The sequence below is a fragment of the Lepisosteus platostomus genome, chromosome 14, assembly GCF_059453375.1.
Source record: "Lepisosteus platostomus isolate fLepPlt1 chromosome 14, fLepPlt1.hap1, whole genome shotgun sequence".
Taxonomy (NCBI): domain Eukaryota; kingdom Metazoa; phylum Chordata; class Actinopteri; order Semionotiformes; family Lepisosteidae; genus Lepisosteus; species Lepisosteus platostomus.
In genome coordinates this window covers 41,171,331-41,191,437 of record NC_142624.1, presented here as the reverse complement: position 1 = coordinate 41,191,437, position 20,107 = coordinate 41,171,331, and the positions used below count along the sequence as shown (strand labels likewise).

At 37.1% G+C, this 20,107-nt stretch overlaps 1 protein-coding gene across 1 annotated transcript in view; it reads left to right on the top strand.

Moving 5' to 3' along the window:
- The window catches only part of thsd7ba (thrombospondin, type I, domain containing 7Ba), a 200,340-nt gene that overhangs the window by 132,130 nt on the left and 48,103 nt on the right, over positions 1-20,107 (top strand). The window contains exons 12-14 of the mRNA XM_088606307.1: positions 977-1,109; positions 2,025-2,128; positions 18,865-19,056. Coding sequence (XP_088462433.1) covers positions 977-1,109; positions 2,025-2,128; positions 18,865-19,056 — 429 coding nt within the window. The remainder of the gene's footprint in view (positions 1-976; positions 1,110-2,024; positions 2,129-18,864; positions 19,057-20,107) is intronic.

Genomic DNA, 20,107 nt, shown 5'->3' with positions numbered 1-20,107 from the left:
ACCTTTCTAGTTTTGGACAGAGAAGCGTCAGGGAACCTATACATGGAATAGGAGGATTCTTATGTGTGACCGGAACCCCACAGGACACAGAGTAGCAAAGGGACAATCCAAAAGACAAAATCCAAAGGCTGGGTCGATAAGGGAGGCAGAGGGTCCAGTAACGAGAGAAAGGCAAAAGGCAAAAGGCAAAAGGCAAAAGGCAAAAGGCAAAAGGCAAAAGGCAAAAGGCAAAAGGCAAAAGGCAAAAGGCAAAAGGCTCGTAACAGGAGATCAGTCAAAAGGTTTGGAAACATGCACTGGAGAACACTAAGAAAGGCTTCTCAATAGTGAGCATGGGAAGGTGTGCGAAGGGGGGTTTAAATACTGAAAGGAGAGGGGTGTGATTGGATGATTGGTTAGGGAGTGAGAATTTGAGGAATCTGATGCATGTGAGAATGTGCTGGGTTCAATCAGGGATGAGATTGGGAAGCAGAGGTTCCGGGAATGTAACGTCGTTTGCGAGGGAGAGTGTGGGGCGTGACAAGAAGACTGAGTGTGGACCTCGTTGAAATACTCAAAAGCTTTGAAGGCATTTACAAAGTAGATGTGGCGGCCTTTAGAACTAAAACAAGAACAAGAACAAGAACTAAAGGAGACAAACAAAATCTATGTAATTAAAATTTAAAGCTGAAGGAGTCAAGAGGCACTTCGTTATGTAAAGGATGGTGGGAGTGTGGAATAATCTGTCAATACTATGGGTTCTCCTGGAGCTAGATGGGCTGAGTGAACTCTTCTCGTTTCTCATTTGAAACCTTTCTTATGTAAATGAGGTAGGGCCAATGTAAATGAAGTCTGCCTTTCTTTTATGAGACTATATTAAAAATTCTGTTCCAACTTTCGACTTTTGTTGATTTATCTTTATATATATTTGTGCTTTGTATGTATGTTGGTGTAGCGTATGGACATGTTTATGCTGTGTGCATATTTTATTTCCCAGCCAATGCAACTGCACCTAAACAGTCCCGCTACAGGATTGTTATCCAGAAATCAGCCAATGGGGGGCAGGAATGTCCTGATACTCTACACGAGGAAAGGGAGTGTGAGCCTCTTCCTCTTTGTCCGACCTACAGGTAAGTATTTTTTAGCAAACAGAGCAAAATCTCAGTACTGAAATAGTTTGGTGCACTAAGCAGGGGTCTCAGACTCAATTCCTGCAATTTCTGCAAGATTTAATGACTTCTAGTTTTTGTTCAACCTGAGCTCAGATTTCAGTTTAATTATTTAACTGAATAACTTCAATCCTTCTAACCAACAGTAAATGTCCATAAAACAAATCCTATACTTGTCTGAAATGAAATATGTACTGTAGGTTGATTGATTCAGGTTAGATCTAGTGAGGATACTAGATCCTCCAGAAATTGAGTTTGAAAGCCCTCTGCACAAGCTAAAATTGGAAAAAAACTACAATGGAGACCATCTGTTCTAAAACAAGGTTCATACTATTTTCAAAATGTTTTTTTCTACAATTGTTGTTTTTACTGTAATTTTCACAGCACCTTACAGGAGTATAGAGTATCCTGTGATTTGGACAGCATTGTTGCTGTCCACTGTGCTGCATGTATTCCTAAAATATTTTCTCCACACCCATTTTATAATTTGTATATTTTTATTCACTTTATTTCACATAATTCACAAAAATTAATGTGACAGTAAAGAGTAACAGTAAGAGATGTGTTTTATGATGCATTTTCCTAAAGAAATTTTCCGCTTTCGTTTAGCATAACAGAATGTGTTATTGTTCTTATTGGAATACAGTAGTTTTAGTTTTTTTCTGCACAGAATATACATGTGTTTTATGTTAAATAATGAGCTTGCGCATGGTGTTTCAATTATATGCACCACACAGTGGTCGCAGTAAGTAGCAATGTTTATTTTGCAGTCTTTCAGTTTGTAACCAATTTATTGTTTTTGCTTCTGTGTAACTAATACATGGTTGTTAGTATAGCTGGTGTAGGTCGTTAAGCATATTTTGGTTTCCTTTGTAGGTGGATTACCCACAAGTGGCAACAGTGCACAATTGTGCCAGACTCAGTCCGACAAGGAATAACTGGAGTTGGGGAGTCATGTGGGCGAGGTCTAGAGATGAGAGGTAAGGTTCAGGCTAAGATACATGAGTTCAGATTCTCTCGGTTGGACAAAACAAAAGTACTGTATACATATATTTTAGTAGACACATGGAACCACAGAAAATGAATGAAAGATTTTAAAAAGAAAGACCTTGGTGGCAGGTTTCTGTTGAATAGAAGCAATAATATGAAAAATAAAATACTGACATAAAGTCCAGAGTTTGTAATTTCCTGTTAGTCACTGGATTCGTGTGCTTAATAGAAACAGCACCTGTTGTTGTCTGGAAAGCATTCTTTCTGGACCCTATGCAGACAACATAATCCAGGGAAAGTAAAGAAAACATGGGGAAAAAGGCATGCAGGAGACGGGAATGAAAACAGGGGGGCGTGTCCATGGAGTGCTGGTGGTCGGGGGAGGTGAGACCGAGGCAAACAATCCAGGGATGAGTCCAAAGAGAGATCCAAAAACAGGGCAAAAGTCCAAGGCCAGGCAATTCATCCCAGACAGACGATTAAAAACAAGAACCAGGTCGGGACTGGCAGGGGAAACAGGAACAGGAACAGAAACTTAAAACCATAACGGAGCCAGGTGCATCCAGGTCCCGGGCTCGCATGATGTGGGAACTAATGCAGACAGATTAGCATCAGCGTCTGGCTTTTAAGGGGGAACTGAAAAGGGGCTGGAACAGGGAACAGGTGCGGGAGATAAGTAACAAACAAGGAAGGGCTGGAGCGCCCTTAAGAGGAGGGGTTTGCGATCGTGACAGTTGTATGCTTTTATAATTTACCTTATTCCATTTTACTTTGTTTTACATAAAGGAAAATGTGCATGTGGCTTTTATCCTTGGCTTGCAGTTGTGCAAGCTATTGTGCAGTTGTGTACCTAGCCTTTGTCTTTGCTAGGTACACAACTGCATCTTCTGTTTAAACCTGGCTTTCAATATACCGTGCTGTCAGATTACCATATTTTCTACTCAGTACAACATTACTGGCAGCTCTGTTGTTTTGTGTCAAGTTTACAAACCCTCAGTGACTAGCTCTTTGACAGAGCCCTTAATTTGACAACAGATAGTGTCAACAACATAAGGAACCTACAGTGTTGTCAGCTTCAAATGGATCTGGTCAGTGGGAAACTGTCATGTAATGAAACACAGAGCACGAGAACATGATTTAGTCACAGTAGTGTTGTTTTCATTAACGTACACACATCATCTGCGATGGCACCTCTTAGACAGGACTGCATTTCAAATTATTTTGGATTTTATCTCTAGGTTTTGCAGTTTAGTACACTGAACAGCATTTACTATCCTGTCTTGCCGTGGTTTTTAAATATTTATTAATTTTAAAATATTTGTGAGATAACACATAGGAAAGTAAAAAAACAAGAATGTCTGTTGTCTGAAATAATTTTTTTAACCTCATAGATTTTTAAAACTTATTAAGAATGTTGACAGACAGAGTGAATGATATGAATGATACATTTTATGCAGATGTGCTGCATAAGAACACAAGAAAGGTTAGAAAAGAGAGGAGGCCATTGGAGCTAATCCAATGTTCTGATCCAGATGTTTCTTGAAAGAAGACAGGGTATCATCTTCCACACTGTGTCTGGATAGCTTGTTCCAGACTCCCAGAACCCTTTGTTTAAAGACTGTTGTATTTTTCAATCATCTCCATCCTGCTGGACCTGCTGTCAGTAGGGTTTCAGAATCTGTGTGATTACCCGCTATCCTATATCCTTGAAACCTAGAAAGTGTAGAAATCTTTCCTGTTCCAGTGTTCACCTGCACTAGAGTTGATTTAATAGTCCATAGCAAGATATTTCTGTCTCGCAGCCCAGTTACTTCTACAGTGTTTTGTTCCTCCTCTGAGGTGATCCTCCTCTCTATTTTTATTGTGATTCTTTTTATCCTGACTTGAGGTCTGCTTTTTCCTGTGTCCCAACCCCATGAAGGCTGGCCTAATTCATTCTAATTCAAATCCAAATTCAAATTCAAAGGGCATTATTGGCATGAACGATTAATTGCAGTGTTGCCAAAGGAGATGCACTTAACAGAACATATACAGTACAGTACAAATATATTAATGGACATTTAAATACATCCCATAAAGCATTATTGAGAGACAGGCTTGCTGTCTGTTCCTCAGGCTGGGACAGGAGATCACATACTGGGCTGCAGCTCTATTGCATTTCCTAACCTCCCCCTTTCCCAGTGGCACTCGGAGCTGTTCTTATTCTGGCAGGAGACAAGATTTGTTATTTTAGAGAAGAATGTCTAATCCCTGAGTATTTTTCACAGTGCAGCCCTCTGTGGGCAGCCAGGTCTGCTTGTGTCCAGTTTCTGTGGCCAGGCTGTGGTCATTGAGCCTGTCCTCTCTGGACAGCCGTGTCTCTCTTTTCCAGTTTCTGTGGCCAGGCTGTGGTCACTGATCTTAGACTTACTCTATGCAGAATTTGTTTCTACCTGCTGTCTCTTAAGCTGATCAGATACTGTACTCAGCTAGTGTTTGTCTTTTGACACAATATAATTATATTCACTTTGTATCTCACTTTACGTCCATAAGGAATACATTTCAACCTCCTAATGCTAGTTTTTGATCAGTCAAACCACATCAGTGCTCTCTATTGGTTTCATTGGATTATATCAAATTGCCTGCCACACACTATTTAGTTGTGTGAGACATTTAAAAATTTCTGTTAACTAAATGCCATTACAGTCTTCCTTGTTGTGAGGTATTAAAGTCAGCCCTATACAGTACCTGCTAAATAGTAATAATAAAGAAGTTCTACAACATACAGGAGTTCTGACCTTCTAGCAAACCCCTCTCAATCTTCCCCACACTGTTCCAAATGAGGTGACACTATAACCCACACAAGAGCAAAGCTTTCTCATTTGAGTCATTTGTTTCTTGCAATTTTCAAACACTAGGTTTGTGATCTGAATGTCTGTAAATTATGATCGACAACTTTGACCTCCAGGTGTGTAGAGACTGGTAGCCCAAGTGATTCAGTATTCTGACTTCTCAAATGAACGTAACCCTGAGCAATGTGTCTCATAAAAATCAGCTCTGTGAATAACTGATACTTGTGCTGCATTATTTTTCACTAAATTCTCTTATTACGTTATGTATAACAACAGGGGTTAGAAATTTATGCATGTTGTCTTAACAATAAAGATGCAGTTTACAGTAAGATCGACGTTTCTGATGTGATTTTCTCGATTTTCTTCAACAATTCTAATGAGCATTAATCAGCTCTGTGCAGGCCAAAGCACGTTTAAGGTAATGTATGAAAGTGTAACATGTACCTCAGATGCTCTGGTGTCCGTGTGAATGCAGTGAAAACTGTTGCTGAAATCTGACTGTTACTCTGCATTGAAATGCAAATGATTCCCATGGCTCCTGGAAGCTTGTGCTGCGTCAGCGAGTGAATGAACACAGACCAGGGTGGGACAGAGGACAATAAATTGTGGTAAATGAGCCAACAAGTGCAGCTGAGCTGCAAAATGAGAGAAAGGTGAACAAATTTCTCTTACAACACTGTGTTCAAGGATCATACACTGCCTCAAGATGGAAGTTATCAAGAATGGTTTAACAAAAACGCACAATTGCAGAAAATAGGTTCCATAATGTGCCTGATGACAAAGCGTATAACTAATGTGCAAGATGTGAAAATGCTGTGCGCAATATATTAGTGAGCACAATTAGGTTTCAATTGTTTAGCACTAATTCTTTAAAGTAAAATTGATTGTTTAGTGTTTTTATTAACACCAGCTATCATGTTTTAATTAGTAACCACTTTAGTGCAGCACATGAAAACAGTTTGCTGGGTCGAACTTTCTCCATTTTAGCATTAAATCTGTTAGGCTCCTCTATACAGAACAAGCTTTGTAAAATCTTTGAATGATCTCTTTATTGTGCCTGAATGTAAATATCAACATCTATACTGATCATCAAAAGAAACTTTCACCTGCAACAAATTCTAAAATGTATTATATTTTCAGTTTATCTGATTGGTAATTGTTTTAGAGTATTACATTGCTGGTCTGTGTTCACTTACAGAGCTCTCTATATCTAATCATACAAAGTGGATGGAATATAATTTTTCAAGAAAAACATTATGGAAAGTCATCTTGGGACTGGACATTTGCATGCATCTTTAGCAAAGTTTTCACAATGAAAATTTATAATAATGCTTGCTGGGACTCAGGATCCCTATGAGATTTTTGGTTGAAAAGGCAAAGCTATAACTGAATCAATTTGCAATAAATGCTTGAAATGATAATGAGTGAAATGGAGCCTATTTCGTGTTCAGGAAACGCATGTCATTAGTGATTAATTAGAGAGCTGTAGAAATGGTCTATCATTTCCCAGCATGAACGGACATGGTTGTCAAAGATATTGATTGGCAAGGCAGTAAAGCCAAAGATGCAAAATTCTAAAATCAAAAGCATGGGTGATGCTGTGCAAACTGACTTTGATTGATTAATTTCACTAACAATAATAGAAACATAAATTAAGACAATAATGTGCGGAATTTATGGAAATGATCACAGAGTGATGAATCTGATCTGTAACGCCCGGAAAGGCAGAAATGTGATCTATGTAACCGCTCCCTCCAGCGCCAGTTCATATAGAACTGGTTAATGTTACATTTGACAGAATCTTGAATTATATGTTAATTGAATGTCTGTTAAATCTTCAGTTATAATTCTCACAATAAAGTGATGTCCAGAAGTTTATTATATGGCAAACTGGGGTCAGGGTGCTCCCAGCAGACCAATTAGGGTGGGTTCAGGAAAGCTCTGGGCATCAATAAGAACTAATCAAATAACAAAGCCTTTTTCTTAAATGCTTATACTGTATAAAATGATAAAGAAGAAAAGGTGAGACCTCAAGGCAACTGTATTTGCAGGTAACTATGATTATAGAAAAAAAAGAAAACATGGTAGTTGAGGATGATGGGGGAAATTATAAAATTTATAGGTAGATGTTTTAGATAGAAAGGACTTTGAGTTGGAACTATGATGTGGAAAAAGCACTGCAACCTACACAAATGAAGCAAGATTACAGGCAGTTAAAAATCTATTGTATATATATTAAAGTTGAAAAATATAAATGATAAGGGTTAAATTTTAGATTTATTGTATGATGAGATGAGAGGAAGACAGGGATATTGTGATGGTGAATGCAAAAGCTGAAATTGCTGTGCTTAAAATGGTTAATTATTGCTTTTTAACATTTGTAAAGAATTATATGAGGGAAGCCAGTCTTACCAACACAGGCTTTTCAACAGCAAGGATATAATTTTGTGATTATATGTGGAAGATTTTAAATCTCTAAAGCCTGAGTTTAAAATTTGGGTTTATACATTTTAATAAGGAATACTGTAAAGCAATAAGTGAGGGGCAAAATGGGAACAGGTGGATACACAGTCAATAGATGTAGGATGGTTGTACTTCAAACTCGTAATGTTAAAGGCTCAGAACAAAATCATCCCTAAAACAAGTCTAAGTCTGGAAAACTATGCCATAGATTTTTTAATGGAAAATTAATAAAGAGGTCAGAAGGAAGAGAGTGCTCTACTTTTGCAGAAACCGCATAAAAAGGTGGATTCAATCATACAGAGTAAAGTGAGCTACAGGTGACACAAACAATACATTCAACTTGCCAGAAAGACACAGAAAAAGATCTTGTACCAGATATAGTGGATATTTTTGTTAATCTTTTTGGGAAATATAAGGAGTGCATTTAAAACTTTGCCTATCATATGGGTGATTCTGAAGTTACATACTGTATTAAAGGGATTTGGGTGTTTGTGTGAATTCTTAAATATCTTCATGAATGGATATGCTTTGGTTATATAGTAAAAACATTAATTTAAATCTAGAAAAGCTTCACAGCACTCTAGAATGGTCTCATTTAGAATGTTCTGTTCAGTTGTGGTCACCACAGCAGGGTCCCAACAGGGAAGGGTTGAACCCAGGGTATCATTTCACACTTAGGAGTGAAAAAATGACATGGCTGTCTTGTTAAGCCTGTGGTCAAGTGGGTTAAATTCAAATTCTGGTCACCATCATGAGACAGCTGGTCAAAACTACCTACCCTCCTTCCTGTGCTCTTTTTTGCTCTTACGACTTTATTTGGATTAATCTTCTTAAAACATCTGTGCACCCTCATCTAGGACTATCCAAGTCTCTAAACATTAGCAATAATGAAGACAGCTGCAGTTAGAAAGTAGCACTTGGAGTTTATATGTGGCTCCGGAGTGAAATATACAATATATATATACACTATAGTGTAGACCTATGGGGCCAACCAATGCCAATGAAGGAAAGACTCAGCAGAAAGTAAGATTGATGGTTAACAGTTTATTGTGCTTTAATCTTACTTAGCAACCAAGAAGTAGTGAAAAGAAAAGTCTCTGAATCTTGTATAAAGTTTTTCAATAGAATTAATGAGCATTGAATATCACTTATTTAAAAAAGTGTTTCATTAGCTTCTCCAAGACAACGTTCCCTGCAGCGTCCTTTTGTGCAGTCAGCAAACACTATCACCTTTCTAAGTAACTGCATTATTAAAGATGATCCCTGTCACATTTCTCCATAAGAATAAAATGTTAATGATTCTGAAAGTAGATAATAAAAAGGAAAATGTTGCTGTGGCAATGGGAAGAAAAAATATAATTGCACTAAAAAGGGATTACAGCCTATTCAAATCAAAATGTCACTGCTGACAACCTTCCCAGAGGTCTGGGTGAAACCTATAAAAAAAGAACAGCCATTATTATCTTAATTGGTATGTGATTTAGCAAAAAAAATTAATTAAAAGTTCAAAATCAATATTAATTGCTTCATTATTACTGCTAAAATAGCAAGTAGAAACCTAACATTTCCTCTTTAAATTTATAGTTGCAGATTAACTAATTACTGTCTCTGCTGGGACCCAACATATTTCTACATTATACTATAGCCTACTGATCTACAGTGCACATCGGCAACCTAACTTTACTTTTATTATGTTTACCAGAAGCTGCTTATTTTTCTTGATGAACTAAATGCAGAACGATAGGATGCTGTAGAAGCTTAAAGAATATATGTATTTAAAATAAAGTTTTAATTTGATTTTACTCATTTTTAGGGATATATTTACATACAGTAAATTGCTTCACAAAGGTTCTTGACACAGAACAAGTGATTTTCATGTTGCTCTCAAATGTAAGGAAATGGTCTTTCAAATTCCTGACAATAAAAATAAGTAACAGTCAGTAGCTTCTATATGCACCTATTTGTCTTTAATTTGTCTTTAAACTTTCAAGTTTACTCTACAGCTTTTATCCTATACTTCCTGCCACCATACAAACTAAGCATGCTAAGTTACTTCAATTCCCTGAAATACAAAGGCAGTGGCACTCAGTGTCTCCACTATTCCTTCTACCAATTATGCTGTCCGCTGACTGTGTCCTCCACTGACTGTGTCCCCCAGTGACTATACTGTCCACTGGCTGTGCCCTCCACTGACTGTGTCCCCCAGCGACTATGCTGTCCATTGACTATGTCCTCCATTGACTATTGTATGTGCCAATTATAGTTTAAGCCACCTGCCCACCGACCTCCTCCTACTGTACAAAGAGTAGCTGACTGAGGGGCATGAAATGTTATTAGGACTGTGGTAAGATAATAAGTGACTTTGAGTTGTGGCCTCTAATAAAGAGCATGAGGTTTCCTACAGCCCTGGCTGTGTGGATATTTACAAAGTATTAGCAGTCAATAAGCTTTATACTTAAAGTCTGGGGAAAAAGAAGTATCATTTTTCAGCTTGTGAATAATTAATACTAATTTAAAATAGAATACAATACATAACAGTCTTTGCAGACACCTTGCCATGGCATCACATGTTATTTCCATCTTACTGTTACACTGTCTAAATTTAGTAATATTGACCTTCAGCTTATTATTCTTTATTGGTTAAAGATGGAATCAAGAAGCAATATATCATTTGTGTTATCCATTCAATGTATATCATTATTTTAAATTTATTTTTATTAATCATTCCATTTTGACTTTCTGGCTTTTTAGCAGTTCAAGAGACAAATTGAAGCATTGTAATTTGCTTTTTAATCTATTTCACTATGTAGCCTTTTTCTAACCATGACCTTCTCAGTTACAGGAATGTTTACATTGACATGTTTACATGTACTGGAGCCATTTCAGTCTTCTGTTGCAGCACAGTACAGAAGCAGCTCTCGGTAGGGTAGTGAATGACCTATTGGTGTCTCCTGATACTACTGTAGGTGCCTTTGCATTCCTTAGTTTAGGGAAAATGTTGGGTTCTTCAGACATTACCTTGCACTGGTTTAAATCATATTTGTTCAGTAGATATAGCTCATTTTCTTCCTCCGATTGTTCTTCTTACCATGTTTGTTTTCTGGTGTGCCTTTTAGGGCTCCCTCACTCTTTAACATTTAGGTCAAGATATTTAACAGCACTCTGTGAATTTTCATTCATACAGTATATATGCCAATAGTACTCAGATTGATGTTTCATTCAAAAACAGATTTTGTTAAACAGTTTCTGTTTTGCCCAGACACGTGATATCATCTTGTCTTTTGCATCTTTAAATGGTTGGAGATTACAAGCTTTTAATCCTGTGATGATTACAAGCTTTTAGTGATGCACTTTCATCTTCAGTCACACACCAGTGATAGTTGATATCATATATAAAATACATAGAGCAAGTCAGTCAGTGTTTATTTCTGAGACGACTTAAAATTATCATGAGTTCACCTTGTTGCTTTGCTCTGCTGAACTAGAATAAAGGTAACAGATCTGAACTGTTTTGGGGTTAGGTGATAAGGTGGCTCCAACTGCATTGTCTTAACATTATAGTTCTTATTCCTGACAAATACAATAAAGGGAACATTTTTGTTCTTTGTACTGAAGTAATAAAAGCCTTTCTTTCCCAACTAATTTGAATTTTCAACAAAGGCAGACACCATAATTAATGACCCTTTACTGATTGACACACCCGTGTAACAGTATGTTACAAAGTAGTAGTGAGGACCCTATGCAGAAACCAGAACGATATCCAGAGTCATAGTCGAGTGAGCAATCCAAGGTCCGCAAACCGGGCAAAAGTACAATACCTGAAGCGGAGCTGTAAGCCGTGAGGAAGCCAAGAGTCGAAACCAGTACAATCAGTATAATGCCAAAACCAAAACCAGGAGACGTAGCCGGCGACCAAACCAGGGTCAGGAAGCCAATAACCAACTAGAAAGTCACAGCAGTAGAAAGAGTAGCTCCAGCCAGGATAAACCTAATATAGAGCAGAGAGAAGTGTGTGAAGCAGCATTAAATAGGCTGAGGTTAATTGGCTCATTAGGAACCGTGCTGGAATGCAAATGCATGTTATTAACCAGCGAGTCTGGACAGACACTATCAAGACTAGTGCTGCTGTTCATTCACAGCTGCTCCTCAAACTGCTGATGGAGGTTTCATGGTTTTTGCATTTTTGACTACAGAAATCAGTTTCAGATTATTTAATTGGAATGAGCACTTGCTAAAAGTTCCCACAATAAGCAACAGGTGTGCAATACGTGCATCATGCACAGCAGGTATTCCATGCATTGCAGCACAATCACAGCCCTGAAAATACAAAGATGGGTTTTACTGTACATCAAGTGAGAATTGCTATTGTGTTAGGCAACTGTCATGATATGGGATAATGCACATTGAAATAAACTGCATATTGCATTTTGCCAAAACAAGGATAAACACTGCAATTCACAATATCTGAAGTTTTGCTGTATGTACAGTATTAAGGGGTGCAGCAGATTTGAGAAATCTCACCTGTTCATCAGCACTTATGTGCAGAAGCAATTTAAAGATACAGTAGATAAATAGAAACAAGTAGAGGTTAATTGCATGCTGAAAGGGAAAACATATTATTAAATCAAAAATGAAATCAATTAATTTTCAGTACAGAAGTAACCTCTGCTTATTCCATTCACATACTGATTTTGTTCCTGTACATGACTTTGAATTTTTTAGTACAGATTATTTTGGGGAATACTGTACCATAATACTAAAATTAATAAATTAAAGTATAATTCGAATATAAAAATATTAAGTAAAATGAAACAACTCACGCAGACATGATCATTCAAATGTGGGTGACACACCAGAAGAAGCTGAAACGTTGTGTTTCTTTTCTTCTCTTCTCAACAGGAATAAACCTTTGCTTGTTCCTTTGCAGCCTACACATGCTAACGCAGTCACCTTCTTGAACTATGATAATTCAAGTCCTTTCAAACTTGTAGGACTTTCTAGATAATAGGAAAGGGTGTGGTTATACAGTATCGGACAAAATACAACTTATAATTAATTCTAGAAACATATTTGAATCTGAACAAATTCTTCACCTCAATGGTTTCAACATTCAGCTACTGTTCATTCAGTACTTCTTAAACATACACTTTTGAAGTGTAAGTAGTATCCATTTAACAGTGTCATCCAAGAAACAATTATATTAAAACATCAATATCCGTGACATTTTTCTACATTTTGTTTCTTTCTTAACACATTTTGGTAGTACTGTATGTTAAAAGGTCACAATTAATGTGAATCCTTCTATTTGCAAGACATTAATCTTCCTTTATAAAAAAGTAACTCAAAGGAGGATTTTTTCTGCTTATTAACATAAACTGAGTTTAAGCCTCTATTTACATTATGACACATTTCTGTTTTTTAGCACCACCATTTAGTGTATTTCATTTCAAAGTTCCTTTAAAAGCATTATTCTTTTGTGCAGGCAAACTATACTATGAATTGAGAATCATGGCAAGCATGTGAGAAATTTTAAGTGTTGTTTTGCAAGCAGAAGGAAATAATCAAGTAGAAATGACATGTAATTCATTCTTTTTCCTAAATATGTATATTTTTTTAAATACTGTACCACGTCCTTTATCAAATGCTTAAAAAGGGAAGAAAAAAAAACTTAGGATGATTTCAAGATGTGTGCTTACGTGTTGTTTTGTGACCTTTATAAAGTAATATCACATTAGTTCACAGCGTGTACTTAACAACACTTAATATTCTTTTCCTATTTAATGAGCAGCAGAGTTTTTTGTTTCTTTGCTTTGGAATATACTATGTGTACAGGTAGATCATTGAAATAACAGGCATTTTGTATTTTTATAAATGATTCATGTGTTCATTAAACTCTGACTTAAAAATACAATATTATTTTTTCTAATGTTTTGTGGACATAAGCACACCTGACTTTTTGCCCTCATTATCTGTATAAAATAAACAAAAGAGCTGGGCTCTGTTTTTCTTACACCGAAAACTCAGTAATAACTAAGCCCTTCTTCCACAGCAGTGACAAGGCTGGGTGAAGTATTCCTGGGCTGCCTTAATGCTACTGTAACTCCTCACTTCCTAGGGTACAGATCATACTATTCAGTACATTCTGTTTCGCAATGAAATTTAAACACCTGATAGGAATCAATAAGACAGGTAAAAAGCATGTTTTTTATCAGTTGTTCATCACACCCAGATTGAATTGTATTCTAAGACTGCAACATTCCCTTAGGGCACCTTATACACTAAGGAAGCAATCATTTCATTCTCCTTTTGTGCTTTGAAATTGCTCTCTTTATGAAAAACAATTAATATAACAAAAAAGGCAACTCTTTCCAGTACATTTACCTTTCAGTTCCCACTTTATTAAATTCTACATTAATGTGCCAGTGCTTAAAAAAGCAGTATTTCGGCTTCCCCATAGAGAGCTACTTTCATTCTTCCTTATTTCAAGTCTTCCCACATCTTAACCTCAACCTGGAACACATTCAGGACTGTTTAATTGGATGACAGAAAGTTTAATGACTGCAAAAGGAAGGTGGCTTTGAACACACAGTGCCAATGTGCCATGCATTCCAACAAGGCAGGCTTTATGTCAGGAGACTTTAAAAGAGAAGAGAAGCAATTATAAGGAAATACTTTTTCTTTCTTACATTCATACCCAAATCATTTCTTTACAAAATTCTTGTGCTTTTTTCCTGTTTTTTGCCTCCTCCATTGTACATCATGTTACGCTTTTTCCTAAATTAATTATTTTTTGTATTTTCCACCTTCTTTCCCTTTGCTTTTGTGAAATACTTTGTTCTTGTATATAAATATACGGATGTCCATCTGGGTATCTTCTGCTACAATATCTAGGACAGCACGAAACTGAAGAGTTCTGAATGAATGGGTAGCTAAGGGAATTTCATATCTCTGATGTGAGTGAATCTGTCTTTCCCAGGACACTCTCGTGAATTTTCTGCTAGACACAAAACTAAATTCTAAATAGCAAAACTAAATTCTACTGTTCTCTGTCCCACTGTCACACACACTGTATCATCAACGAATCTTTAAGGTCTGGAACTTTTCCCCAGCCCTTTAATTTGTGGTTATTATCTCTCTGTTAAAAATATATAACTTTGTTTAAAAGGTAAGACCTCACCCTTTTTAGTAATTTTTAGATAATACCTAACCTACTTTTTTTTTTGTTGCAGTTCTAGAACAGGCTGTTGCTTTTCAGTTACAAGTTCATGTACTGTATCTGTGAATAGGCTTTATGAGTCATTTTACTCTGTTTAAGAGTAATGCTTAGTACAGAAACAGCTCTTGTTAAGGTTATTGAAGATTTACTGATGACTGCTACCAAATTATTTTTCATTAGTTATTTTGCTGCTGGAATTACTTTTGAAACTGTTGATTATCCTATCTTGCTGAAACAATTAAAGTGGCCTGTTGATACTACCAAAATTGATTTTTTGTGATTTACAGTAAATATTATTGAATTTATGAAATTGTCTTCTCAAAGCCACTCACATTTGGAGTCTCACATGGCTGTGTTCTTGGTCCCATTCTTTTTGGTAATATAGTATGTTAACAATGTAGGTATGGTATTAGATTTTATTTCTATACTAATGATTCCCAGATATATGTTGAAATGAAACTTGACATTCATCAAGCACTGTCTTGTCACACTGCTCACATGACTTTAAAAATAGTTCAAACACAAACTTTTACATTTGAACTCTTACAAAAGGTATGTTGATTGTTTTTTTTATCAGCTTATGAACTTATTTACTATTGGTGATGTTGCAACCAGTCCATATACACAGGTGAGGAAATTTGGTGTTGTTTTGACTGGACCTGTCTGCAATATTCTATTTTTCATGTTAATACTATTGTTTATATCCATTCATGTTTATACCAGACTGATGCATTGAAGCTAATGTTTGCATTTGTCTTTCCAGGCTTGATCATTGTAAAACAGTGCTTGCTTGTATAATTACATATTTTCTTAATGCATTACAATATGTTCAGAACTCAGATGCTTGGATCTTAACTAAAATAAGATGTTTGAGCATATGTCATTTGTTTTAGCTTACAGGCAGTGACTCCCTGTAGATAACAGGATACAATTCAAACTACTGCTTCTTACCTTTAAGTGCTTGAAGGGTTTGGCACCTGGCTATATCAGTGGGTATATTGCACTATATTGCAGTCCCCATTTTCCAGACTAGTTCTTAAATCTCGGTAACAAAATAAATCCATTGATACAATTTTACACATTTCAAATTAAGCACAAAATCATAAACTATGTGATAGTGTAGTAAGTCGCCATGTTGTTGTAAACGCACATTTGAGCTCCCATGAATTGCCACACGATGCAGCCCTTCCTGCTCACTAGTCACTGTAATGACAGATGTATGGTGATGTACGAGCAAATAAGTACAGGTTGTACGGTAGACATTTCACTGCAGAAATGTTCCAACATGATCTGCATGCAGAATTTACAGATAAGTAGTAGTTGTCTCAAAATCTAAAGCAATAGTTCTATGGATTCACAAGCCTGCTTATTTACAATGTTATAGAGTTTTGTTGTGTCGGTCTGAATCGCAGAACATGACACTACACATGGAAATGTAATCTATTTTGTGATGTAAATTCGAGGTTTTACAGTTTGCTGTGTACATTTTACTTTTATTGTGGTTTCAAATGCACTCATCAATGCTGATTCATTCTAACGCCAAAATACAAAAACAACTCTGCAGTTCCCCTTTAACTCCCTATACTGTACATCTCCACCACGTTTGTACTTTTCTGACTCTGTCCTTCTTTCAGTTCCCAAAACTGAAAGTTCTGAACCACAGCAGATGTGCTCTCTGTTCTGTTGCTCTAAGACTGGCATTATCTGCCAGCCCCTATTAGATCTTACATGAATTAAATCCTGTCTTAATACTCACTTTATTACACTAGCTTTTAATTCTGTTTAACTTGTTAAATGTATTTTTCTGTACACACCGTTCTTTTAATCTTTTGCTTTTACGGTAATTTGTCCTACTGCAAAACACCTTGAAATACTGCAGTTACCTTGCAGTAACTGGCTTCTGTGAATACAGCTGTCTTCCCTCAGCCAGGGGTCTAAGTAAGGCATGGGCAGACCTTATCCTGGAGATGAAGTGTGTCTCCTGTCACGATTATAGCCCCCCCTCCTTAAGGGTGCTCCAGCCCTTTCACTTAAAACTTTATTCTGTGCACCTGATCCCTTTTCCCAGCCCACCTTAAAAGCCAGGCGCTGACGCTCATCCTGGCTCTGCATCTGATTTCCGCACCGTGCGAGTCCGGGACCTGGAAGCGCCTGGTCCCGTTAAGGTTTTAATTTCTGTTCCTGTTCCCTGTCCGCCGATTCCGACCCGGTTCATGGTTTTAATTCTTTGTTTGGATGGATCACCTGGCAATGGACTTATTCTTGTGTTTTGGATTCCCTCTATGGATTGTATTTTGGATTGTTTGCCTCGGCCACACCTTCCCCGTGCACCAGAGCACTTTGGACACGCCCCCCTGTTTTCAGCCCCGTATCCCCGCATGACCTTTTCCTAGTGTTTCCCACTTCTTCGGATTGTGTCGTCCGCATAGGGTCCGGAAAGAACTGTTCGTTACATCTCCAGGATTTCCAGGTCTCTTTAAAGCAGCAGCTCCTCTCAATAATGGTCAGTAATGAGCTGATTTAGGTCAAGAGCTGAATTGGAATGAAAAGCTGCAGACATTCTGGTCCAGGATTCCCCAAAAGTCTTATCCTGACAGTAGACAAGTGCTTGACATATTTATTCACTGTTTACAGGCTTTAATATGGGTATCCTTGATTAAACAGAATGTTAGCTTATTAGTTAAAATGCAGGACAGCAGTTGGTATAACAACCCACTAATGCTCTGTAAATATGATCACCACATCTTGAGATTATCCAAGGGATATTTAGCATCTTGTAATAGGAGATGCTTTGCCATTAACAGGATGTGTTATCTCCTGTGATTGTATCAGACATCTGTTTTGCATTCTGTTTGTTAATGCTGTACAAGAAAAAACAAGGATAAATCACTTGTATTTGAAAAGAAATAGTCTCAACTTTGCAGATCTTATGACAGTTTCTATTAAGTGTTATTTTTAGAGATAAATGTATCATTAGAATGACTTTACTGTATACAGTACATTGGATTTTAAATTCTCTGACTAATGAAATGCATTGATGTCAGACCAAAGAATTGTGTTTGTGGTGTAAATGTAATTGGGGGACCTACTGTTCCAGGGATCAGACACTGCATTGGTGCTGTGCATATGCAGGCATTATGCTAAAGAGATCTTGACAGCAGTTGAGTGTTATCAGACTCATCTTTTAGTAATATAGCAGAAGTGATATATCAGGCTGGAAAAAAGTTCATAAAAAGTGTAATCTGATGTTCACCAATGATTAGGGTCTATTTCTACTTTGAAATATTCCTAGCAGAGGAAATGTTTTATTTCAAAACATCTCATCCACTAGCAGCAGAGTGGCAAATTAAGGTTGCAATTAGAATCATCATCCTCCATTCCACTGCAGTCTGAAACCATGCTGTTGCCTGTGGGAAGGATGATTGCATCCTTTTCCTGAAAAGCTAACGGTTGGCTCTGGCAATCATAAAGCCTGTAATTTATTTTCAAGAAACCACAGTCCTTGCAGGGCATACTGAAAGCTAAAGACATTTCTGACACCCTTAAGGATTCTAAATTAAACAGACTTACTGTGGAGTACTGGCCTTGATCCTGCAACACTTTGATTCAAAGGCATTGAAGACACTGTTAAAATTGTAGTATGTTGCAGTGGTCATTACATAGTTCACAAATTATCAGCTTTTTATTTTTAGTAACAATGAAAAATATTGCCAATGAAACAATAATGATGTTTTAGCATTTTAAATTAATTTCTGTTCCCAATGAAATAGAATGAATCCATTAATAAAGTTACAGGTGTAAGGACTTATGGGGCATTAAGCACCAGACAGTAATGAAGATCGTGGCTACAAGCTGCTTAGAGAAGAACACACTTCTGGCATTCAACAGTCAACACTGATTATTTCATATTCTTCTTTGTTTTGTGCTTTTTAAAATTTCTTTTAAATAAATGATGGAACCTCAGTAATACGTTTGTCCTCCATACCCCTCTGTACTCCTTTGCATTTGGATGCACAGGTTATTGTGTTAAAGATTACTTTTCTTCATGTCAGATAATCTGTCCTAAATAAATACGATATACTATGACTTCCAGATACACTCATGTCTCTGAATTGCATGATGGCTTGACAGGTCTCTATGGATGCACATGCATTTTCTCCCAGTGCTGAAGTTTTAAAAGTCTCTAACAAAAATCATCCTCCTTTGGCCATTTCAGGTGTGACGTGTGTGAGAGATGACGGAGAAGATGGCGATGTGACCGAATGCTTGCGGTGGGCTGGCACCATGCCCCTGCAGGTTAGGGAGTGTAGAGTACCCTGCAGAGATGACTGCACCTTCACCAGCTGGTCAAAATTCACTCTCTGCACAGGCTGTGGAGCTATGCGCAGCCGCAAGCGAGCTCTTGCTGGTAAATATCCACAAAACCCGGTTTGATAGTTGTTTTCTTTCTAGCAAAATATAAACAAAACATTTAGTGCAGTCTGCATTATGTCTGAATATAGGATCTCCAAGGAGAGCTGTGATTACTGTTTACATGTTCTAATAAAAGGGTGCAATGCAATGCTGCCAGCCCAGACTTTGCTGTGTGTTTCTATTATGCAATCAGACAAATTGGGATTTTTGCTAATTTCCCACAAATTCCACATTCTGTTGCCCTAGTGTGCCTCACTAAGTCTTGAACCAGCAAAGTGTTTAGGAGGCTGCAGCTGTAGCTGTCTGCTCCCTGTGTGTTTGGTAATGAAACAGACCAGAGGAAGCAGGGAGAGGGTGACCCTGCCAGTTGCATTTGTGTGAAAAGAGCAGGCCCAGAGGGGCACTGCCAGGGCTGCCAATGTGTGGAAAGAGAAGCCCAGGGAAAAGCACACACCTGTGTGGTTGCCATTGGTCCCTCTACAGCAGGTACTGTAACAACAGGGAGCAGAGTTTGCAGAATAAACGTTTCAAATTTAATGAATTTATAGCAAACATCAAACTTGAGTGCTTGAGACTTTATTAATGCAAAAGCTTTATAATAAGGAGTGTGTAAAGGACCTAATGTGATCAACTGGCATAACAGCTGTGACGGAGTCACAATGTTTTGACTGATTAATAAACGTGTTTAATGTTTCACAGATAATCAAAGGGTTTTCACCAACTGTGATCATTCGAGATTCCTCACAGCTGCTAAACTTTAGGTTTTCTAAATTTCAATGTAGGAAATATTTGGACCTTATTGTATATAGAAAGTTTAAATTTAGACTATATTTCCATGTAGCCACAACTACAGTCTTTTACCATATTAAAGTACTACATCAGATCTTTATTTCAATTTTGTTATGTCCAATAATATCAGTCTTTTATATCTGAGAGCACATAGTCCAAACTTTCACTTTACATTTTATGTATAATGTTAATCATACCATAAAAAACTAAAATTATAAAGCAGAATTATATTTCCGTCATTACATACAGAGAATTAA